This window comes from Thamnophis sirtalis, unplaced genomic scaffold (genome assembly GCF_051295495.1).
Source record: "Thamnophis sirtalis isolate CommonGarterSnake01/CBP01778 unplaced genomic scaffold, rThaSir2_p1.2 scaffold_1, whole genome shotgun sequence".
NCBI classification, from domain to species: Eukaryota; Metazoa; Chordata; class Lepidosauria; order Squamata; family Natricidae; genus Thamnophis; species Thamnophis sirtalis.
This window is the reverse complement of record NW_028261381.1, coordinates 166,221,665-166,246,717: the sequence shown is the minus strand read 5'-3', so window position 1 is coordinate 166,246,717 and position 25,053 is coordinate 166,221,665. Positions and strand designations below refer to the sequence as shown.

The 25,053-nt window shown below is 42.8% G+C and overlaps 1 protein-coding gene across 1 annotated transcript in view; it reads left to right on the top strand.

Moving 5' to 3' along the window:
• MKNK2 (MAPK interacting serine/threonine kinase 2) overlaps window positions 1-10,684 on the top strand; it is a 44,917-nt gene extending 34,233 nt beyond the window's left edge. The window contains exons 11-14 of the mRNA XM_087702906.1: window positions 4,300-4,494; window positions 4,660-4,824; window positions 5,946-5,989; window positions 8,617-10,684. Coding sequence (XP_087559032.1) covers window positions 4,300-4,494; window positions 4,660-4,824; window positions 5,946-5,989; window positions 8,617-8,869 — 657 coding nt within the window. The 3' untranslated portion in view covers window positions 8,870-10,684. The remainder of the gene's footprint in view (window positions 1-4,299; window positions 4,495-4,659; window positions 4,825-5,945; window positions 5,990-8,616) is intronic.
• Window positions 10,685-25,053: the final 14,369 nt, after the last annotated feature.

The following is a 25,053-nucleotide window of genomic DNA, read 5'->3' as shown; positions in this document are numbered from 1 at the left end:
TCTTGGCAACGGGGAGTGTAAATTTGGGGACTGAAATTCGCCAGCTGTGTGGTAAGAAGCCACATTCTCCAAAAAGAGGATTGGTAGGACGAGGATTTAAAACTACATTTCCTTTATGCTTCAAATTATGACAGAGATGATTGCTCTCCAATTACCTATTTAACCATTTCCCCCACGCGTTGTCTTCCAAGCTAGAATTTGTTGGCAACCTTTGGAGTCCTCTGGGAGGTGATGCAATGCCTTTGGGGATCACATGTGTTCCTGGATTTTTCTTCTGCCACTTAGATCAAGGTTTAGGGCAGCACTGAGCCGCCCCCAGTCACACCACTCTGAAGAGTAAACAAAAGAGTCACAGTAATTGGTGTGAGGAGTCTAGCATTGGTATAGGGAGCAGCTGAAAGGGCCATATTTTATTTTTCCTTATGTGCTCTCCCAAAGGCCTATTCCAACCAGCAGTGGGTTTCACATTTTCTTACCACTGGTTCCCCGCATGACCGCTCGCTTCGCGCATGCACCTGGCCTTCCGCGCATGTGCTTTGCTTGCGTGTGTTACCTCCACATATGTGCCTGGCCTCAAAAACGTGCCTAAATAGGACGGCATAGAGCCGGGGGGGGGGGAGGTAGGCCCACCCATGATTTCCGCTACCGGTTCGGGCGAACCGGTCTGAACCGGCTGAATACCATCTCTGATTCCAACCCTTTAATTGCTAAGGTAATTAGCAAGCCAGAGGAACTAATAATGAACTGGGCCATCCTGTTTTCCACGATAATTCTTGCTTGTTCTAAGACTGTGATGGCAAAGCTATGGCACGTGTGCCACAGGTGGCATGCAGAGCCCCCTCTACGGGCACACAAGCCGTTGCCCAGTTCAGCTCGACCACGCATTTGCTCGCGCCTCCTGCCGGCCAGCTGATTTTCAGGTCTGCCATGCATAGAGGAGATGTGCGTGCATGTGCAGGGCGTGGTGGAGAGTGACACGCATATGCGGGGGGTGGGTGGTCGTGTGTGCATGCAGGGGGGAAACGCGGTGGGTGTGGTGCCCCTCTCACGCGCTCTGTTTTTGGTCCCAGGAGGCTTCAGGGAGGCCTGCTAGGCCCAAAATAGGGTATGGATGGTCACATGTATGCACTGGGGGCGCACGGGGGAGTCACATACATGTGGGGGGGTGGGGTCATGCATTGCATTATGGGTGTGGGCACACACGATTTTGGCACGCGAGGAGAAAAAGGTTAGCCATCGCTGTTCTAGGACCTAAGATGAGGCAAGGGCCCAAATTTTTGCATAACCACGGAGTGTGAATTGGAAAATAGCATCCATCGTATTTGGGACATTACCCATGCTCCTAGCTTTGTTTTAGGAGCCGATAGAACAAAATTGCTCAGAGAGCACCACGAAACCCATTACAGGTAGTCCTCGACTTACCATCACAATTGAGCCTGTTGTATTTCTCTTGCTAAGTGAAGCGTTGAGTTAATTTTTGTCCCATTTAATGACCCTGCTTGCCACCATTGTTAAGTGAATCGCTGCAGCTGTTAAGTTAGTAACATGGTTGCTAAGTGAATCTGGCTTCCCTAGTGACTTCGTTTGTACGAAGGACTCAGAAGGTGACCCCAGGGCATTGCAACTGTCATAAATAAGGGTCAGTTTGCCAAGGGTCAAATTTTATCACCACACAACTCTAGGGCTACTGCAGTAGTTGTCAATGAAAAATGGCCATAAGTCACTTTTTCTAGTGTTGGTGTAACTTTGAACAGTCACTAAATGAACTGTTGTTAAATGGAGGACTACCTACACAAAATAAGTGTTAACCTGTGTGTGCCTCTAGTATGAAAACCAAAAGGATCTGTGTCTTGTTCTCTGTATGTTAATATTGATAGATTAGAATAAGGTAAATTTATAGATTACTATTAACATTTTTGGAAATGCTGGATTGGGACAAGGAAGAATCTTGGTGATCATTTGAGAATTACCGTATTTTTCGGAGTATAAGACGCACCCTTTTCCCTCAAAAAAGAGGCTGAAAATCTGGGTGTGTCTTATACACCGAATACAGCATTTTTTGCCTCCTGAAACTCCGCCCTCTTCACCAAAATGGCCATGCATAGCCTTTAGGAGTCTTTCAGAGAGCTCCTGCGGGCTGGGGAGGGCAGAAATGAGTGAAAAACAGGCCGTTTCCCCCCCCCACCCCCAACAGCACTCTATAAGCTTCCTAAAGGTTTTCCATGCCCTTTTTTTGACATAAAATGGGCCCATTTTTGCTCATTTTTGAAAAAGTGGGCCCGTTTTCACGAAAAACCAGCCGTTTTTGGGAGGTTTGCAGAGTGCAAAACCTTTTTTAAAAAAATGCTCCTCTTCAAAACTTTGCTGCGTCTTATACTCCAATGCATCTTATTTATACTCCGAAAAATATGGCAGCAGCTGGATTTGCTGATTTAAAAAAAATGATATATGTGAAAATTATGAATTTGAATTTATATTCAATTCTCTGCATTGAAAATAGCCTGCATGGGTTTGCGTCATGCAACACGGATTCCCTTAAAATGAGATTGGATAGTTGGCAATTTACTTCCTTATGAATCTCAGCAGTTAACATTGCATAGTAAGTGAACCAGACTCTCTGCGTGTAGCACAGGAGTTTGTGTAAAAATAGCAGTTTTAATTGGTTAAGCTGGGTCTTAGGATAAATATACCATGTGAATCCAGCGAGTACGTTTCTATGGTTTAGGATGGTGGAGATCTTAGGGGAAGAATGCATTTACTTGCAGGGAATTTGAATTTGGTACTCTGATCTTTCCGGGCTTCCATATTGAGGGCTCAGGTTTTTCCTGAGATTTTGAGACATGTAGATAGGTGTGGCTGCATTACAGAAAAGGAGATATGGCCAACTTGACTGAAACTGTAGGCTATATAGTCCTTGGACATAAGTCTATGTGGGTTTTATATTTTGTTACCACCAGCTCACTGCGTGTGCGCCTACTTGCTTCACAGGCGCCCGCACCCCTTCCGCACATGCACCCGGAGTCAAAAACGTGCCTAAATAGGACGGCATTGAGATGAAGCGGGTGGGTGGGCCCAGCCACAATTTCCGCTACCGGTTCAGGCAAACCGGTCCGAACTGGCTGAATACCACCTCTGATTCTTATCTGCTTCCCTCACCGGAGGTGTCCAAACTTGGCAACTTTATGACTTGTGGACTTCAACTCCCAGAATTCCTCAGCCAGTCATACTGGCTAAGGGAGTCTGGGAGTTGGAGTCCACAAGTTTTAAAGCTGCCAGGTTTGGAGATTCCCCTGCTCTTGGTCATTCTTTCTTTGAGGTTTGGAGCAGTCTTGGGATGTCACAGCTTCCCCTCCCCCCACACACAGTCCACAGGTTGAGAACCACTGGACTAGACCATTTTTGGACGCTATCCCTATAACTGTCTTAACAGACAGTGCCTAAATAGGACGGCAAGGTGGCGCAGTGGTTAAATGCAGCACTGCAGGCTACTGCTAGATCAGCAGTTCAGCGGTTCAAATCTCACCGGCTCAGGGTTGACTCAGCCTTCCATCCTTCCGAGGTGGGTAAAATGAGGACCCAGATTGTTGGGGGCAATATGCTGACTCTCTGTAAACCGCTTAGAGAGGGCTGAAAGCCCTATGAAGCGGTATATAAGTCTACTGCTATTGCTATTAACCAGGGATGTCAAATCCGATTTCATTGACGGCCACAACAGGATTGTAGTTGACTTCGGGGGGGGGGGGGCATGGCATGACCAGTAGGTGTGGCCAGCTCAACATCACTTGTGTCAGGGGTGCCTGTGGTGGCCTGAGCACTTTTCTAGCAAAACCAAGTTCCTGAGCTCCATTTTCAGCTGTGACGGCCTCCGGCAACCCTCTGCCAATGAAAATGGAGGCTCTCCCGAGCTCCATTTTTACTGGCAGAGGCACCGCACGCCAGTCCTTTGTTGTTTCCAGAGCGGATCTAAGCATCTCTCAGCCTTGAGTTTGACACCCCTGGTCTTAACTATTCCGGATAATATTGCCAATAGATTTCACTGAGAATTGTTAGGGATTAAAGTGAGGGAGAAAAAGATCAGGCCCCATAGGGTTTGCCAAAGAATAAGCGGAGATAAATCCTTGCATAAATCGGAACCTTCTCTTTCTTGATTAGGCTTTTCTGTAGTTTTAACCGGAGACAAAACCTGTGCATTTAAAAACACACACACACACACGCGCGCACACACACACCTACCTGTACAAATAACTGCATCTGAATCAGCCTCTTAAACTGTTAACGAATGTTGTTCTCTTTCCACAGTGCGGTTCAGCCGAATATATGGCTCCAGAAGTGGTGGAAGCCTTCAGTGAAGAAGCGTCCATCTACGACAAGCGCTGTGATTTATGGAGCTTGGGAGTCATTCTGTACATCATGTTGAGCGGTTACCCCCCTTTTGTGGGTCACTGTGGGACCGACTGCGGCTGGGACCGTGGTGAAGCGTGCCCCGCTTGCCAGGTGATCATACTCAAGTGGGGCTTCATGTCTTCCAGCATTGCAAAGTCTTTAACAAGTTCCATTAGCTTCTCCGTCTTTTTAGAAATGTCATAATTGGACATGTTTTTTTAAACTGTTTTTAGATGTGCTGGGTTCTTTTCGTAATGTAACTTTCTCTTCCCGCAGAATATGCTGTTTGAAAGCATCCAGGAGGGGAAATACGAATTCCCAGACAAGGACTGGGCTCACATCTCTTTCGAAGCTAAAGACCTCATTTCAAAGCTCCTTGTAAGAGATGCCAAAAAGCGTCTGAGTGCAGCCGAAGTCCTCAAGCATCCTTGGGTACAAGGGGTGAGCATCCTTGAGTGAAGTGGACAAAAGATGGCTAGGAAATTGTTTCTTTTGCCTTTCTGCTTATCTGGTGTGAAGGACTATTTATCAGGCAAGCTGGCTATGTATCTTGATCTCTCTCTCCCCCCCTCCATCCATCATCTCGCTGCCTCTACCTGTCTCCATCCTCTCTGTTTCTATCTCTACCTATTTCCTCCCTCCCTCCCTCCTCCTCTCCATCTCCTCCCCTCTATTTCTGTCTGTCTGTCTGTCTATCGTCTATCATCTATCTATCTATCTATCTATCATCTATCTATCTATCTATCTATCTATCTATCTATCTATCTATCTATCTATCTATCTCTATATTTCTATCATCTATGTCTGTTTGTCTCGGAGACACACTAGGCAGTGCACAAATAAAATGTTAAAAAAGTAAAAACTAAATATAAAAATTTAAAATGGAGGCAAGAATAATTACAATTTAAATTTTAATTAAAAGGGAGGAGGAGAGATTTCAGGGTGCTAACCAGCCTCACAGCTGCATGCTGCCAAGTGAGGATATTCCGTGTTAATATAAGTTAAGTCGCCAAAGTTTAAAAAAAAATAGAAGGCATGGCATTGATTGTAGCCAAAAACCCAATGTGAATAGATCCATGAAATCTCCAGTCATCAGACTTGATTGAAATAAGTTAAAATTTCAACAGTATTTCTCAACCCTGGGAACTTTGAGGTATGTGGACTTCAATTCTCAGAATTCCCCAGCCAAGCATGAGTTGAAATCCACATATCTTAGAAGTTGCCAAAGTGGAGAAACAATTCCTTCCATATTTGGAAGTCCCAGACATATATTCTTTTTTTTTTTTTTTTTTTGGTAAAGTGAGTTTTCTGTCCATGTCCAGAGTGTACCTCCAGTAGTGAACCAGCACCTCCAGTATTTATTTAGAAATAGCTAGCTACAAGTGGAACATACGTTTGAATAGGGTTGGCATATCTCCATTATACTTATTTAAATGTAACTTTAATTTTGTCATGGAAAAATGCAGAGAAAGTGTAACTTAAAAGGGTACTGGGGGTCTGCAAGGAGTTGTAAGCAGTGATTATTATGGTGCCGATTTTTATTTTTTATTTTTTGCTTCTAGTGTGCTCCTGATAACACTCTCCCCACTCCAATCATCCTACAAAGGTGAGTGAAGCATTACAGAAATAGTTTTAATAAATAAAGAACGTTGAGGTATACCTCAAATCTTTCTTACCATCTGTAGAGCATTATAGCCACGTATGAGGTTTCTTGTCACTTGGGAATCTGTTTTTATTCAGAAACTAAATACATGGAAAGCAACAGCTTTCTTATCCTGACTTGCGTTATCAGCCTTTCGGTCATAAACCAGTATAACGTGTGTATAATTACAACTATTTCCATGGTAATTTTAAGGTGTGTAGAACTTCAGCTTAATAACAGGTAGTAGGGAATACCAATGGAAAACGAAAAGGCACGCCAGAAAATGTGGGCAGTTCTGCTTGTTACCTCAGCCTTCCTTCAATGAGTTCTTGTATTTAGAAAATTGATACACCTCCCCCTCTTTAAGCAAATAACTGGGTGGCTAACAATACAAAACCACGCTAAAATAAAATTCAGAATACATTTAACAGCAAATGAAATAAATGCAAGAGCTGAGCAAAATGGGTCACAGTTGCAAACACACATATGTTTTGCTCTGCCAGCCCTACACACCTGAGAGAAAAGTCCTTCTGGAGGTCGACATGATCAGTGCTTTGCAGACCCCGGGCCAGGCAAGATCAGAGTTCACCGTCTGAAGCGTGTATAGTTCAGCATCGAGTAATGTAGCCCAAATGATGATTCCAGTGAAGTCCGTCCCACAGAGCTCCCGGGAGCAAACCTACAAAACCATAGTACAGCCTTTATTGTCATTGTACATCATGTATACAAAGAAATTGGTTTTAGCCTCGCTGGTGCAATCCATGACAAAAAAAAAAATACAAACAACATAAATAGCATAAAGGATAGTCCCTATGCAAGTAATTAGGAAAAAAAGAAAGAAAAAGAAAAAACTAGTCATATGTTTCTGCGTGTACCTGGAGTGATTGTACTTGTGCTTAAGAGTCTGAGAGCCCAAGGATAGAAACTATTTTTAAACCTATTTGTTTGGCTGGCTATGCTTTGATGTCTTCTGCCCGATGGTAGAAGTGGGAAGAGACACTGACCAGGGTGTGAATCATCCCTGATTATCTTCCTTACTCTGTTAAAGCAGCGAGACCTGGCAATGTCATCCAATGGTGTTAGAGGGCAACCAATAGTTTCTTGTGCCAAATTGATCATTCTCTGTACTGCTTTCCTGTCTGCAGCTGTTAAACCAGCGTACCATACTGTTATACATTATATGATGACCAGAGGTGGGTTTCTGCAGGTTCACCCGTATCGAATGAACCGGTAGTGGCGGCAGGAAGCTCTGTTCACCCACCCCTAACGCTTCTGCACATGTGCAGAAGCGGTAAGCGCACACGAGCAAACCGGTAGTAAAATCAATTGAAACCCACCAGTGGTGAGGACACTTTCTATCGTGGACTGATAGAAAGAGATCATCAGCCGTTGTTCCACCTGATTTTTTTGCAGGACTCTAAGGAAATGAAGTCTCTATAGGGCCTTTGCCAATCACCTATTGCTATGTGAGACAGTAGTTAAGTGAATTTTTCCCCATTTCATGACCTTTTTAGCCACCGTTGTTAAGTGAATTGCTACAGTTATTAGGTTAAGTCACACAGTTGTTAAGTGAATCTGGGTTGCCCATTGACTTTGCTTGTCAGAAGGTTGCAAAAGGTGATCCCAGGACCCCAGGACACTGCAACCGTCATAAATATGAGTCAGTTGCCCAGTGTCTGTTAGTTAGTTTGCCTTATTAATTAGCCCTTGGGCCATGTCCAAGTGCAGAGTTATAGACACCAATTATTACTAAAATCCAATAAAAACAGTTTAAAATGGAATTGGATAAAATACAATTTAAAATGAAATTGGAATAAAATATGATTTAAAATGAAATTGGAATAAAATACAGTAATTTTAATATATAGATAAATAAACTATGATCAAATTACATTTCGGTATCACCCCTACAATCTACCCCGAACCATTTTGCTCAGCTCCTGTGCTGTTAAATAAATGTCATTTCAGCCTGAATTTTGATCATATGATTAGGGCGATGCTGCAACAGTTGTAAATTTGAAAAAAAAGGTCATAAATTGCTTTTTTTAAGTGCTATCGTAACTTCAAATGAACTGTTACTGTATTTTTCGAACTATAAGAGGCACCTTTAATAAGGCACTATAAGAGGGTAAAAAATCTGGGTGCGTCTTATACACTGAATGCAGCATTTTTGTCCTCCCGAAACCCCACCTCCTTCGCAAAAATGGACTGCAGAGGGTTTGGGAGGCCTGCAAAGTATTCTTGGGGGATTGCGGAGGGCAAAAACAGGCCGCTTTTTGCTTGTTTTTGTCCCCATAGGCCACAGGAGCACTCTACAAGCCTCCCAAAGCCTATGCATGCCCCATTTTTCACGAAAAAATGAGGCGTACAGAGGGTTTGGGAGGCCTGCAGAGTGCAACACTTAAAAAAAAAATTACCTCTTCAAAATCTTGGTGCGCCTTATCCTCCGAAAAATACAGTAATTCGAGGACTGCCTGTAATGCCAGGTCCCAAATTATTCTCCTGCATCCACCCTTTTTTAATCCATTTGAGTTGTGGGATATGCTCGATTGTGGTCGTAATTTGCTTTCTTGTGGTTGCCCCCTTGGTAGGAACAGCAGTGCCAAAGAGTTGACCTCGTTTGCCGCCGAAGCCATTGCGGTCAACCGTCAGTTAATGCAGCACGAGGAGGAAGCTGCGGAGGAGACTCACCCCATTATCATCAAAGCTACCTCATGCTCTATGCACCTCTCTCCTCCCTCCGAATCCAAGCTGGCTAAACGGAGACAGAAGACAAGCATGGCTAAAGCGAACCCCACCCAGCATCTGGTGACTCCCTTGGTCTTGGTTGGGGATCACATGTGACTGCCTTTCCTTCTATACGTCCATTCTCCCTCTCACTCCCCCAAGCCCTTTGTGTCTCTTCGGACAAAAAGGTCTGCTTGAATAGCTTAACAAAAAGACCAAGATCAAGTTGGCTGGTTCCCAAGGATTCTTTTCTGTCTATGATCTTGTTCTTGACGCACATGGCTGTTTTGTTTCTTGTACCTTTTTGTTTCTCTCTTTTTCTTTCCCCCCCTCTCTCTCTCCTTCTCTGAAAAAAAGCTATTTAAATTCTATTTCTCCCTTCCCTTGTTTCCCCTCTTCCCAGTGTATTTTGATGCACAAGTAATTTTTGCTTAAAAAGTTTAAAAAAAAAAAAGGCCCCTTCCTCCCCACTGAAGGGGCTTCTGTTCTTTTCTTTCTTCCCCCCCCCCTTCTCTCAGCTTCTTGTACTGTGAAAGGAGGGGAGGGAGAAAACCTTCCCCTTGACTGTCCGACACCCCCCAAGCCTGAACTTTTAAACGTAGCATTTTTATGTTTGGAGAGTGTTTGCTTTTTTTTTTTTTTTTTTTACGTTTATTTTAATTTTGTTCTTGCTATCGGTTTCTTTTTAAAAAAAACAAACAAACATAAATAAATAACTACTTGGATTCTGTATGGTTTGAGGGTGGGTGGGGATAGGGATTTATCTTTATCTTTTTTCCCCAAAAGCACTGGAGTGACTTAAGGGGGAGGGAGGGAAACAATTACAGTCCCTGGATTGTATGAATGTTCATTTATGGGGGAAATGTAGGGAAAATTGCAGAGTCTTCCCTAAAACTGTGTAGATTCTATAAGCTGAAAGTAGTTGTATCTGGGATATAAACAGAAGGGGGAGTTGGGAAGAGGAAATCCATACATATAGGGATAAATTCCTTCTCCCCACCGTTCTCCTCCCCCTGGCACCGTTCACAGCACTTATTTTGTATTTTGTTAGTTCTTTTTTTTTTTTCTCAAGGGGCCAAGCTGTGGATAACACAAGAACCCTGTTTTGTTTCAATCCAGATGTGTCCTATTAACATGGGAGGGGTCCAATATTTTTTTTGTAAGAGCAGAAGGGATGCATGTTTTGGGATCTACCATAGTGGAATCTAATCCCTTATGGTTTTTCCCCCCGTTTGATACAGAGAGATAAAAGAAAGGTGGAAAAAGTTATAGTAGAAAAGAAAGATTTTACTACCTTTCATAGAGTAAGCCATTGTTTCTCAACCTTAGCAAGGTTGAAGACGTGTGGAACTTCAACTCCCAGAATTCCCTAGCCAATATGGCTGGCTGGGCAATTCTGGGAGTTGAAGTCCACATATCTTCAAACTGCCCAGGCTGGGAAACATTGAAGTATAAGCTATTGGGGGGAGTGGGGGAGAGTGAGGCTTAATCTGAAGAGAAGGTAGTCAACATTAATTAAACCATCCTCTGCAGGGCTGGTAAAAATCTTTGCAAAGATAGTCATAGAGGTGTGTATAATTGCTTCAGAGTTTGCAAATCTAGGATGCCCTTGTAGATTAAATTCTTATCGTGGCAGAATAGTTTATGGCAATCCTTTACAACTTTTGCTGACTTTTTATTTTATTTTATTTTTTTAAACCCAAGGTGATGTGTTGTTTGATCTCCCCATCCCAAAGGCAGACTATGGCTTGAGGGAATTATTTCAAAATATTTCTGAGTCTTTGGAACCTTTTAAGCTTCGGTTCTACTTATTCTGAACCAATATAGATAGAATTCCTCAGGGATGGTTGCTTCCTACGGGGACGAATTAATGTGGGGAACCTCTATCCTCCCCCTTCCCCCAATCTCTACAGAGCTACAGTTCCTATAATTGTGGGTTTTGTGGTGAGAAAACAACAACCAATCTAGTTTAAAGCTAAACCTGCTGTAAGCTTGTGAATCTGAGGGAGCAGGGGCCGAACTATGAATCAAACTCAGGATGATGCATTCAGATGTGCTAAAATGGTCAAATGCCTGCTTTTTGGAAGGAAGGAAGAGAAACACTTGGATGCGTGTGGTGTCTCATATAGAGAAGGAATTAGAAGATTGAGTGATACCTTTTTTTAATGGGTTCAACGCGTGAAATTGAAACAGTGAGCAAGTAGCATATTGGGGTGAAATTCTGGGAGAAGGTTATCCAGGAGGGATGTGAAGAGGGACAAAAATAGTATTTGGTTAGTGGTCCTCTTTGGCATCCACCACCTTCTCATCACCCTTTCTGGCCAGAATGTAAGCATCAAAATAAGGATTGCCAATAGGTTGTGCTGTTGCCGTTTGGCCCTCATCGTTTTCTCCATTCCTCCATTGTATCCCAGTGTTTAGCATCTAAGCATTCTGGGAATTGCCTGCATTGTGAGGCCACAAGGCTCAGGAGCATTCTGGGAAATTAAATGGCAGATCCAAACTATTGGATGAGGAAGGTTGCTTGGTGGCTGCCTGTTGATGCTTAGTCTAGAGGAGGGGGCCAACCCGAGAGCATTTCGGTAGGGTCTCCTTCAATCTGGATACTAATCTTCGTTATGAGAACTGTCCTCAATGTTTGGTCAGCCCATATCCGGTTCACCATGAAATCAGTCATGGCGTATGAGAGGACATTCTTTTTATGTTAATAGGCCAGAGGCTGAAGGGGGAGAAAGGCATACCATCTGCCTCTTAAAAACCATGGCAACTTTAAGACCCTATGGACTTCAACTCCCAGAATTCTCCAGATAGCCTGTCTGGCTAGGGCAGTGTTTCCCAACCTTGGCAACTTGAAGATGTCCGGACTTCAACTCCCAGAATTCCCCAGCCAGCGAATGCTGGCTGGGGAATTCTGGGAGTTGAAGTCCGGACATCTTCAAGTTGCCAAGGTTGGGAAACACTGGGCTAGGGGATTCAGGGAATTGAAGTCCACAAATCTTAAAAGTTGCCCAGAGTTGGACACCCCTGACTTAAAGTCTGGAATATAATGAAACATGAAAGTGCTTTCCTGGAAATTTAAGACTTATTGGCTGTTTGTGTCCATTGGGGGGGAGACTCAATCCTCCCCCCCCCCCGGCCCCCCGCTTGCTCTGAGACAAATGTAGCTCCAGGTCCTGCTCTCAAAATTTCTCAAAAAGACTACGCACACATCCAGATGGTGAAAACATTTGTACATAAATCAGTATTGCATCAGGATGGGGATTGGAAAATATTCTCGAATGTGTGTGTGTGGTGCCTTGATAACGGTGGCAGTTGTGACTAGGCTGTGGGTGGGCAGATACTTTTTTGCCATGCTCAAATCTTAGTACCATAGTATTTCTGCCCACCTTCCTTTATGCATAAGCTGCAGGGCAAGCAGCCCTAGGGATTTTGACTTGGGAGCTGCTCCTACTGAATACTTTCGGATTTGCTTATCCAAGTATGTGTAGGACTGGTGGATGGCTGAAGGACTGCCTTTCTAAGTGTAAAAGTATGGGTGGGGAAGCTTACTGAATCGGTTAGACTTCAGAGCAAGGGCCTCCAATCTTGGCAACTTTAAGCCTGGAGGACTTCAACTCCCAGAATCCCCCAGCCAGCAAAGCTTAAAGTTGCCAAGGTTGGAGACTCCTGCTTCAGAGGACCCAAAGGGAGGATCAACCAGTTAGTTCCACTTTGGAGGTGAACGTTGTGGTTGAAATCTAGCTAGGAAAGTGGTTTTAAAACTTAGTGTGGTTTGCTGTGCGTGGCAAGGGAGAGTTTTAGCTTAAGGCCAGTTTGGCCTGTTTGATCTCCTTTCTAAGCCTTAGGATTATTATTATTTTTGAAATCCAGTGATAATAAGGTGGATCCTCCCCAGGACTTGGGTAGAATTGGTTGAACAGCAATGTAGTATCAACTCAATCTTGAGCGGTTGTAGCAGAACATCTGCTGGTGACTTCAGCTCCTGTCCAGATGTGCACATGTGGGCGTATGTGATCTTAAGAACGATGCTTGTCTCTGAATAAAGACTTTCTAAGTAACAATACTATGCAAAGAAGTTTGAATCGTTTTGCTGAGAGAGTATTTCTTTTTTCAGATGCAGGATAGTTGATTTTTTTTTGTGGGGGGGGATAAGTGTGGAGGCTTGTAAGATAACTCGACACCTCCTTTCTTTTCTACTTTTTGATATTTTTCTCTGCTTTCTTGACAGAAGGTAAAACAGATGGGATCTCCCTTTTTAGTAATTACGCTTTGCTTGTTGTGACTTTCGTGGTCTTTTCCAACAGACGCGCTTTCATTAAGGGATGGGGGTAGGAAGACGGTACTGCCTGAAATAACGAGGTGCAGAATACACTGGTTAGCTGAGCAGGCTACGTAATTGCGCGAATTATTTTAAAATCAAAGAACATCTTTATCATACGATTCAGGACGAAATAGGTATGGATTTTGTCACCAATGATAAATCTTAAATCTGGTGGCCAGAAATTACTTGAATGAATAGTGTGGGCCCTTATTGCCCCTGAAAGCTATAGCCCAGTGATGGTTCACTTTTTCAGCACCAAGTGCTGAAACGGGAGCACATGCGCTGGAACCCGGAAGAGCAACTGGCGCTGGCACGCATGCCCACAGAAAGGGCTCTGCGTGCCACCTCTGGCCATAAGTTCACCATCACGGCTATAGCCTATAGCTTCTAAATTGCCTGATGTTTAATCCTTTCAGGATTTAGAAGCAAAGGAAGCGGCTTCCAGTGTGGATGTTCTCATTCAGAAGGTTTCAAGGGGTGTGATGGGATATAATTTGCTCCGTTCTTGCTTTTTTGTTGCTGTTTATGCTGTGTCTATCCTTCAAAAGAAAGATAGCTTTAAGAACAGTTCATCAAAAGTTAGGAATGTATTTGTACACTGATTTTGCTTTCCCTCAAGAGCATCCATTTCCTAGAAGTGACGTGGTACCTGTATTCAGTTGAGCATTTTAGTTTGATCACCAACAACTCTCAACCTTCGATCCTTGGGCCAGTGTGCGTGGCAGGTTCATCTGAAAAACAATTGTCGCCAACCATTTGGGATACTACTTTGGGAGAAGGAACACTTGCCTTCTACTTCCCTCTGTTTTATTCTTAAAGGGCGAAAACAGGGGGCGGGGTGTGATGCTTATGGTATGCTGATAGGTTGGGAGCGATGGACAGTGGCTTTCAAACCAGCATTCTTAGTTGAAACGTGTAATCTTTTTTAAACAAGTCTCAGGATTATTATGTCAACACGTGAAGGTCTTTCACTCTTCATTCGTGCCTGATATTTAAGAAACAAAAACATCCTAGGTAATTTATGAAGCGTTCGGAATTGTGTGACGGACTTGTTGCACAGTTACAAAATAAAATCATGTAGATCACCGAATAATAATAATAATAATAATAGCTTTTGTATCCTCCCTTCTGTGTGTGGGTCATCTTAACATACATAGAGCCCTTCTGTGCAGGGTTGCACATTTCTTTTTAGTACGTGCAAGAGCAGTGGGTCAGAATTGTGACCCCCGGGAAAGTATGCTTTTTAGTTGGTGAGGTTTTTAAAGCAAATAAATTGTCTTTGATGGGTGGGGTGGGTGAAGTAAAGCAATCTCATATAAAAACACTGCTAAGATCATACCTTACTCTGGGATGGTGTATCTGATCTGAATAATCTTGAGTGAAAGGAGTCAAGTGTATCCACAAGTGAAATCTGTCCTACCTTACCTGTTATGAAAGGATGATGTTTCTATGCCCATTGAAATGGGCGGTGTGGTTTCTTGGCACTGGGGTGGTTTTTTTTTTTTTAAAAGGCTTCTGTCAGAATAATGTAACTTGCCTTAACTTGTTTCCTTTGCAATGTGGAATTTCCATCTTGGTTTGGGGTTGATTTTTTTTGATGAGATGAAGGTGCATCGACTTCAGGTTTTGAATGAAATATGTGAAGTGCATCCGGATCCCATCCTGGAGGGAAATAACTGTAAACCATGGGTGGCTTTTCTACACTTGATGAAATAGCCCCTGCTGAAATTTCATCACCGGGTGATTGGATTGAGAAAGACTTAGGAATTCAGCATTTGAGGTGCATCCTTTCCCAAATCCAGTGGGAAAGAAGCAGCTAAGGTAGAAATGGTTGTTTTCCGTGTTGAGTTTTCTCTGACGACTTCAAGATGGAGATGGTGGAAGAAAACGGGACCCACTTTAATACCAGAGGGACTGAATTAGCACCATAGAAAACAAGGTGACTTCAACCTCAAGTAATCTTGTCTTTTTCCAGGGGGTTTGAACACAGAATTATCATTTGTAGTATTTTACGCCTTTGGCAATATCTCTCTCTCTCTTCGATTCCGTTTCTTGTTCCTAATTTCAACCCTGGACAGAGATGAAACTTTTTCCTCGGTGAGCAGTTTTTAAGGCTTGCATTATCTATTTCCACACCTCACCCAGAGGGATGTGACTTGTGGTGGTTTTGGATTCTGAAACCTGCAATCTCCACTTACCTGGAAGCTACAAGGTTGGAAAAAAGCAGTCTAGACTTCTTTCCCACCTCTTGATTTTCCTTCCTGTCCTTCCCTGTATTCCTTTTGTGTGTGTGTGTGTGTGTGTGAGAGAGACCAAAATTGGTGGTGCTTAGATTTCCTGCTTCTTGATTCAGTTGGAATGAGAGGGATGGGAGAGATGAGAGAGCTTGGAGGTATTTAGACTACTCGAGCTCCTTTGGATCAAACCCCAGGAATTCTGTGAAATGGGCCTATAGCTTCTCTCCACTGGGGAGCCTTAAAACATTGTCCTGTTCTGTACAGTTCCCTAGATTTGGAAGCCCAAAGAGTTAAACTGTGTTAAAGGTCACTAGTTCTTATGAAGAAATAGACTTGTGTCTCTGGACAGACATAGGAATGCCTCCAACATGCTCCCTTGACATCTCAACCATCTTATTTTCTCTCAAGATTGCTTTCCATGTATTTAGAGTTTGCATTGTGTTAACTTTCCAATTAGTTGTGCGCAGATTATTCTGTTCTTGCCAAAATTACTTTCAAACTTTTGTATCCCACACACACACCCCTCAGTATTTTTCTTTGTAAAAACGTTTATTGGAAAGCATCTTGTCTTGTACCTCCACGAGTTTTAATTAGCTGCATATATGAGGACAGGAGAATGTCTTGATGCATCTTTGACTTAATGCCCTCCTCTCCTCAATTTAAGTCTATTTAGAACTGGTTATTTAGCATTTTACTGTGAAGTTGGTTTCTTTTTTTTTTCCTTTTTTTTTTCTTTTATGAGAAAAATCAGTTCAGGAAAAATATTTTCCTCTGATTACCATAAAAGACTGCCAAAGGTTTTGTTTTCTGACATAAAGTCACCTTAATGCACCACTGGGGACTATAGATGCAAGAGTCCTTCAGCAAGGGACTGGTTTGAAAATGACAAATTAAAAAAAAAAACTTTTAAAATCTTTAAAAAAAAAACAAAGCACTTTATTATGTACCAGGTGAACTGATTCAGCTTGATGGAACTTTTTCCTTTGTAACACCTTGTTGATGCCAGAATTTTTTGTATTCTGTTTTGTAAGAATTTAATAAATGCATTGAAACATGTGAATGTCTTCTCTCTCTTTTTTTGGACTGATGCGTATTTAATAATTTAAATATTGGCAGGTTTTGCACAGTGGCATGAACTGAAATGGGAGTAGCTGCTTGACTTTGTGTAGGCATAGAAACTGCTGGCCTGGGGAGCATTTAGAGCAGAAACTAACAAGAGTAGACTACAAAATTGGGGGGGAAATATTGTAGAAGGCAGTTACCTCCATTGGTTGCTAAGAAAACTTAACAGATGTTTCTGCATAGCCATCAAGAATGAAGGGACATACTTTATTATGCACTAGCCGATAACCCAGCATTGCACAGGTATTTATTTATAGGGGGAGAATGTCCAGACCAAATGTAATTTCTAATGTTGGATTTTCCCCCTTACCAGAGAGAGCCCCCTTGTGGAGTACTGTGAAGCCGTTACTCCACTGCGCTGTACAGTAGAAGCCATTTTAAGGCACAACAGGCTGTATCTTAAGAGAACACGCACCCCGAGGGATTTTAGGGGTATCTTACCCCCCCCCACAGTATTTGTTTCCAGAAGGTAAATCATCTGTGTACCAAGTTTGGTTGAAATTGCTTGAGGCATTCCAGAGTTATGCTGGAACATACACACACACAGCCGTTTTTAGATAGATAGATAGATAGATAGATAGATAGATAGATAGATAGATAGATAGATAGATAGATAGATAGATAGATAGATAGATAGATTATATGAGTCAAGCCTTGTTCCATGTATTAGTATTAAATCGTATTAAGCTAGGCAAACCATTCTTTGCCACATGAAATAGCAAATCATGGTTCATTTAATCATGGGTTACTACTGTGATTCATATGTCATGACTTTTATCCTTTGCAAGTTCTATGTAAAAATTGTAAGGGGGAGGATGAGTATTGTTTGTCCTTTATTTAGAACACTCTGGGTCTGACGTTAGCAGTTAAAAGAAGTCACCACTATCTTCTCAAGGATTCCTTGTATGTCAACTAAAGCTGCTCTGCATTTAGGGAAGGATTAATTAGCTCATGATTTAAGGTGAGGGCCAAGATGAACTCAACATGGCCCAAAATATCCAGGGAGCTGGAAACTTGGACAACCACTTAACCAGAAATGATACCAGGAGAGATCTTGGAATGCTTTTACTGGTCCCAAAGGTAATGATGGTGAGGATAATGGAGCAACAACATACATGGGCTGCCCTTGAAAATTGTGCATCATTTAAATCTGGTCCAGGAACTGCACTGGATGCAGTTCCAGATTCTACCTTAACCACCTTTCAAATCCTGCTTTCTTTGGGCCTAAATATCTTCCAAGTCCCCTGCTTTAAAACAAATCTCATCTAATAAGTTATGGGAGTGAAAATATTTTGAGGGTTTCACATGGCACCGATTCCATGATTGTTAACTCCCCTTCTGTGGAACAGATTCCCCGTTGGGTTTTTACAGTCCTTAATTGAGGGCTTCAGTGAATGTTAACTTGAGCACTTATTGTCCCTTGTTTAATCACTGTCTTCTGATTTGATTAAATCCAGCCTGTAATTGAGTGGCATCATGGCAGCTGAATCAAAATTAATTGAGCTACACCTGCTACCAAGTTTTCAAACTTTTTCAGGTAGTGGAACCGGTCAGTTAAAATATTGGAACACCCAATTGTGAAGCAAAGCTCTAGTAAAAAAGCAGATGTGCCTGAGTGAAGGTTTTTTTTAGATATACCACAGAAGTCTTAACATTTCATGGGACAGTAGAAAGGTCCTGATGTTAAAGAATCTTCATTGCTTACTTACAGTATATACACCTTTATTCTCCAGTAAGTAGATTAGAGGGATGGTGGATGGATGGTCAGGCAGACAGACACACAAACAAATGTTCATTATATAATTATGATTAAACAATATATACTTAATCTATGCCTTTTGCTTCCCTGCCCTAAATTCAGTACAATATTTCAATTTTCACTATGGAATTGGTCACTATACTGGAAAACCTAAGTGGGCACATTAGATCTTTAAAACAATGAGTTTGAAACATTTTTGTTATTACCCAAATCGAAGTAAAAAGGCAGAGGGTTTTTTTTTTTTCATTTTGGCTATACTGACTTGTCCTTTTTACAAATATTTTGGGCTACAAGCAAACTCATCTATACCTCCCAATATAAAGCAGCTGTCGGTGACAGGCTGAGTCACAGGAAAGGCAACGTATCAGGTGTTGTGATGAGTCCACATCTCAAAACAGTAGCAAACTTAATGGCTACAGCATGGAACTTTCCTGAGTCATGTGGTTTGTCAAAGTATCTGCTGAAAATAATCCATACACTCATTTAAATTCCTTGAAGAAAATTCTAAGGGCTGCGTCATAAATTTGAGACTGAAAGGACTGCTGAGAGGAGCAACTTCCAAGGTTGATTCACAGCGTTCTGACATAACATGGTTTGCTTTAGTGTATTATTTGAAGGTTGGGTTGCAAAACATGGCTTAGCACAACGTGCAGTCCAGATTGGTCAATTGTCAAATCAAACTTTGATAGAAGTAATCAAAATGAAAAGGAAGGCAATCTCAATTCACAACATTTATCTGCCTTCAGTGTGGCACACCCAGAACAATGATAGAGAGTTGCAAAATGTCTGCTTATTTCCAGAAGAACCTAGGCCCGTGATGGCGAATCTATGGCACATGTGCCACATGTGGCAAGCAGAGTCCTCTCTGCGGGCATGTCAGCCATCGCTCTAGCCTAGCTCCACCGCACATGCGCACATGCCTCCCGCCAGCCAGCTGGTCTTTGGTTCTCTGCTGCGCATGTGCATGCAGGGGGTGCATGTACACACACACAGAGGTGGGGCCCATGCATGGGGGTGCATTGCATTTTGGGGCCTTGTGGGCCCCTCCTCATGCCCTATTTTGGGCCTGGAAAGCCTCCTGCACCAAACTTGAAGCCAAAAATGGGTGAGGGGGTGGGGTGCATGCATGGGGGAGCACAGGGGGTGGTCATGCACGCATGCACTGGGGGTTGCATGAGGGGGTCACGTGCGCATTGCACTGTGTGGGCGCGCAGGCGCGAGTGCATGTACTTTCGGCATGTAACGACAAAAAGGTTAGCCATCACTGACCTAGGCCTTTGGTATTTGCATTTGACATAGGTCCCAAGAGGCAAGTAACTATTCTAATGAATTGTTCTTTTGCATTATAGGAAAACTTTGTGTGGTTTTTTTATGCTAATGCTGTTCAACTTAGAACTTTAAAAAAAAAAGTAATTTAGCCTCCCCCCCGCCCTCTTCCCTTCTCCCCCAAATCCAGATGACCCCACTCTGTTGGCTTTCGAAAGGCGGTTTTAAAAAAAAGCACGTTTTCCCCTAGTCTGGAAGTTAAATCATGGCAATTAGACTTCATTTTGGTTTGAATTGTTTCGTTGCTTATCCATGTAGCTTCTTCAGCCTAACACAATTGGTTAGCCCCCCCCCACCCCCCATATTTCAATATATTGTCTTTTCCATAGACATTGGGGGGAGGAGGGATGTTCTTAGTGGAGGCCAACACTGGTAAATTTGTGACTGAAGATTATATACAATATGAAATGCCGTCTAGTCTGGTGTGTTTGTTTGGTATCGATTGTATTTATGCAGTTTTTAAACCATTGCCCAGATTATTTGCTTAAGAGGAGTGTCCGTACACATTTCGAAATTAAATACATTTATTTTTCACATTTCCGTATCACCCAACTCTGGACGATGTATAATAAAATGTCAAAATATAAAACAGTATATACAATTTAAAAAAAAATCAGAGGAGCCAAGAGATCAAAATTAGTTTAAAGGGAGGGCTTTCAGGGGACTAACAAGCCCCATGGCTGTGTGCTCCCAAGGGCTTCCCATGTGCTGCTGTAGAGCAGCGGTTCTCAACCTTCCTAATGCCGCGACCCTTTAATTCAGTCACTCATGTTGTGGTGACCCCCAACCAACGCTCCGTCATGCCAAAACCCCGCCCCTCAGCTCCAATTGGCTTGGAACCCAATAACCGGAACCCAATTTCTCCCCACTCCCACCCACACATATAGACTCCCTATTTTTTTAAAATGTTTGCGTTTCTCCTACTTCCCTGCGTGTGTGCCTGCATGTGTATTTGTGGGTGCGGGTGTGTGCACACAAGAGAAAGAGCGACACAGCACGCTTTAGAGTCTAAAGAGTTCCGATGGTCTTAGGCGACCCCTGTGAAAAGGTTATTTGACCCCCCAAAGGGGTCGCGACCCACAGGTTGAGAACTGCTGCTGTAGAGCTCTATTTTACCTCCTTTTCAGAAGGCTAAGAGAGTGGGGATCTGTCTCCCTTCCAGACTATTCCATATAAATAAAGACTATTCCATATAAATAAAAAAACATATGATGACCTACTTCTAAAGGTTTGGACAATGCTGTGTGAGGTTTCTTCAGGCAGTCAGACCAAACTCTGAAACTTTATAACTTCGCTGCAGAATTCTATAACTGGAAGTCAGTGAGTCTAATTCTACATTATACCCTGGTCTGTAGCTACCTCTAGTGTTCAACGGGTAGATTTTACATCACAGCTGCCAAAATTTCTAATGTTCAAGTACACTTTTCATTTCATGCCTGCAACACAGGGGTGAAATTCAGCAGGTTCTGGAGAACCAGTAGCAGAAATTTTGAGTAGTTCGCAGAACTGGCAAATACCACCCCTGGCTGACCCCAGAGTGAGGTGGGAATGGAGATTTTGCAGTATCCTTCTCTGCCATGCCTACCAAGAACCGGTAATAAAAAAAAATTGAATTTCACCACTGCTGCAACATGCACAGCTCCAGAATTTGGGGGTGGTGGAGGTGGGGATGTTATGTTCCTCCCAAATGAACAGAATGAAATGCATCTTCCACTGGTTGTTGGGTGACCAGATTTCCCCCCCCCCCTGCAACATAGAACCAATATAACTTTAAAATAATTGTTTTGGCTTCAAGATAAAATCAATATAACAAGAGCCAGTTTGGTGCAATGGCTAAGGTGCTGGCCTAGAAACCAGGAGACTGAGAGTTCTAGTCCCACTTTAGGCATGAAAGCCAGCCGGGTGACTTTGGGCCTGTCTCTGGCTCTCAATCCCGAGTTTCCTTCTGCAGCTTTGATACTTTAGGAAGAGGCATCCTGTTCCTTATAACAATTTTATTAGCAGAGAATCAAGATGATGTTAAGAAGCCCCAATTATGACTTTTTCATTATAGACATCCCTTTCAACCCAATGCTTTCTGAAGGGTCTTAGTAAAGTAATGGCAGCAAAATAACAATAATGTGCATAACTTGTTTGCTGGAGCATGGACATTAATCAATGAGCAGTAGTAAGCATATGCTTTTAAATGACATGATTCTTCCTTGGAACATGGAACAATTATCAAAAGGACCATCACCCTTTTGATAATTAAGGCTAGGAAGAAAGCCATTATCCCAATAGATAATGATTTTCTTCCAACAGCTGGTCAAGTAGTCCAGCCTTACTCTTTTTCTGGTCTCTGTTAATTGTCACCTGTTTTTTCCCCCCCCAGGAATCAGCAATAGTTTTGCCTTCAAGAAAGAGTTGACCTTAGAATTGCAGACATGGACAACTAGCTCTGAGTTGTCCTTCTCACTTGCCAGCTTCCCTCCTCCTTGCTTATCTTGAAGAGAAACTTTTGAGCTAAGGTGTGGTGGATGGATTTGAGCCTCAAAGAACAAGACTTACTTAGATTAGCAGTAAAGTATAAGGCGGTTCCTCAGCCTTAACGGAGCTGAATCAAACTTCCTCCGGGTGCTTTGCCTTCTTAAACATTGGAACAATCTACAGGGTTCCCTAAGCACTCTTGCTTTCTCAGGTTAGAAGAGTCATCCAGTTCCACTTGATCAGCTGGATCCAGAATCAGTCAAAAGAATGGCATAACAATACCCTCCCTTTGAAGAGAGTCCCCAGACCTCCTGGAGAACTGTTGATTCAGGAAACCCAAGGAGCAAACTAAGCAGGTGAAATCGGAAAGCACTGAAAAGCAGCTACTGATACAGATGCTGTTTATATTTTGCCTGTCACTCAGTGGCACCTACAGTGCTCTTTCTTTCCATTTCTCCCCCTCAAAAACAGCGGAAGTTGGACTGAGAAAATAATTGGCCTACGATTCCACAGGGAGCTTCCATAATTGACACTGAACTAGAAACTTGTTTCCCTGCTCGTCATCCAGCATCTTCATCACTATATCATACTTTCAATTCTTTCCCCTTTTCAATGGAGAACATTTTATTTTGTGTCCCCGTTTTCAAGCAAAGTAGAATCAAGATGTCTTGCTTTCCCTGAATAGCACATTTTGCAATCTCCCCCTTCCTCTTTGCTGTGGTGCAGTCTCCAAAATTGATTTTTTGTTGTTGCAAGTTTCTCTGCTTCTCTTTTTTGGCCACACGAAGCTCCTGCTTCAACTTTCTCACTGAACAGAATGTGCTATTGTCTAAACTCCTTGTTTTTTTCTCAATGAATTGGGTAATGTGCTAAATTATCATAATTACTGCTTATTTCTATGCTTGCAATGAGAACTTCTGCTACCTTCCCAAAGATTGTCAATTGCTTATTTAAGTGTCACCAAGAAGAATTTAATTTGTATTGATCAATTATTGATTAGTCCACTAGGGAGTTTTTATGGCTGACGATGGGTCTACCACATCCAGGTTCAACATTTTAACTGCTGCAGGATTGAAGACTCTATCTATATACTACTAACACTCTTGCCGTGATCTCTCACTAAAAGTGAAAAGGTGAATAATAGAATAAAAATTCTTAAGCCAAGATACCTCAAGTGGGCTAATTTACACATTACACCCACAATTTGGTACCCAGGATTCCCAAGGGAATGAAATTTGGGCAAGTTATGGCTGCTTCAGTGCTCCTGGTGGCTGTTGTGGTCATGTGATCTTTATTGACAGTTTCCCAGTCAATTTAGCAATCTCTTGCTCGCTCCTCCACCCAGCAGCAGTTACTTACCTGCCTGCAGGGAAGGAAAGATTTGTGATGCTCCCTGCCAGCTTCCCACGCAGAAATTCAATGGGGAAGTTGGCAAGAAGCCGAAAACCATTCCTGTTTCCACTGCTGTTTTGCCTGCTCTTAAATCGTTTTTGTTTAAATAAGGAAATATCTCTGAAATGATGACTCAACAGAGCACAGATTATCTGGTTAACATCCCCACTGATCACCTGGTTCCGCAGCCCCGGACAGGGAGATAAAGTTGGGTGGGGAATGCCGCCTCCCTCCGCCTCGAAAGGGTGTCAGCATTCCGGGGACTCAGATTGGGAGGCCAGCAGGCGGGAGAGCTTCGTCCCAATTCTGGCCGGGTTGAAGTGACCCCCCCCCCAAGCCCGCCACAGAGAACAAGCCAGCGCAGGCCCCCACTCCCGTCACTTCTACCAAGAGAGTGCAACCGCTTCCTAGATGCTGCTCTTCTTACTCCGATGCCAGACAGATGTTCCTCCTGCAAGAACTCAGCTGGTGTTCGCATGCGCATCAGAAACCAGAAGACCAGGTGGCTGGCGCACACTTGCCTTTTCTGCTGCTCCCGCACACATGAACACCAAGTGGCTGGCGCGCCAAAACCCAGAAGAGCAGCAGGCGACAGCTCACGTGCCTGAAGATGGCTCTGTGTGACACTTTCGGCACGCGTGCCATAGGTTCACCATCATGGTATCCATCACCTGAGAATTATTATAGGATGCCTTAGAAATGAATAGGTGGTGCAAACAGCCATTCCTATAGAAAGTAATTTTTCCTGAATTGATTTATCCCAGGATGAGATACTTATAATTATTTTTAACAACAAAAAAATATCCACCAGTTTTCTTAAAACATTTAAACTGCTTTTCTAAATCTGTCAGAAACAAAGGAGAAAGGAGAGGGGAAGAAGAAAGGGAAAAGGAGAGGAAGAAATGGAGTAAGGGTAGGAAAGGGAAGAAGAGGGGAGGAATGGGGGAGAAGGGGAAGGAGAGAAGGGAAAGGAGAGGAGAAAATAAGAGAGGAGAAAAGAAGGGAGGGAAAAAAGGAAGGAAGAAGTATGGTTGTTGTAAAATAAGATGGGTGTATGGGATGGTAGAAAAATAATCTCGATTATATTTTTAACTTCAGGGGGAGGGAAAAATTGTTATAAATGTTAAAAGATAACACATATTATTAGTAATAGTTATGAGATTGTGTATTTGTGAATGTATGTATGAAAAATAAAAAACATTAAAAAAAAAAACCTTTCCCCCTTTGCCTGCTTGAAATGATTGGCCCCGAAAACCACATACACACAGGTAAACTTTATTTGATGGTCCTTAAATAGCCAGAAAATATTTCCTGTCATGGGCAAGACTTCGTATTTCAAACAGCCTTTTCTCTTTTTTTTAAAAAAAACCTTCAAAATATCTACTTCCAGAGGATCAGGATGTCTGCAAGAGCTCCCCCCCCACACCGCCTGTTCTTCCTAAAAGAACCCTCCTCAGCCGCCTGTTCCAAGCGGTATCCTTTCTTTCTTGAAGCGCCTCAAAGTCATAATAAATCTCATTTTTTTAAAAATATCTAGAGCCCATTGCAATCAATCACGACCCAACCGAAGGGAAAAAAGACGCGCTCCTCTCTCCTTCGCCTCCTCCTCGTAATTAATAGTGGGGCACGCATGGCACCTCCTCCTCCTCACCCACCGCCGCCGCCGCCCTGCCCGCTC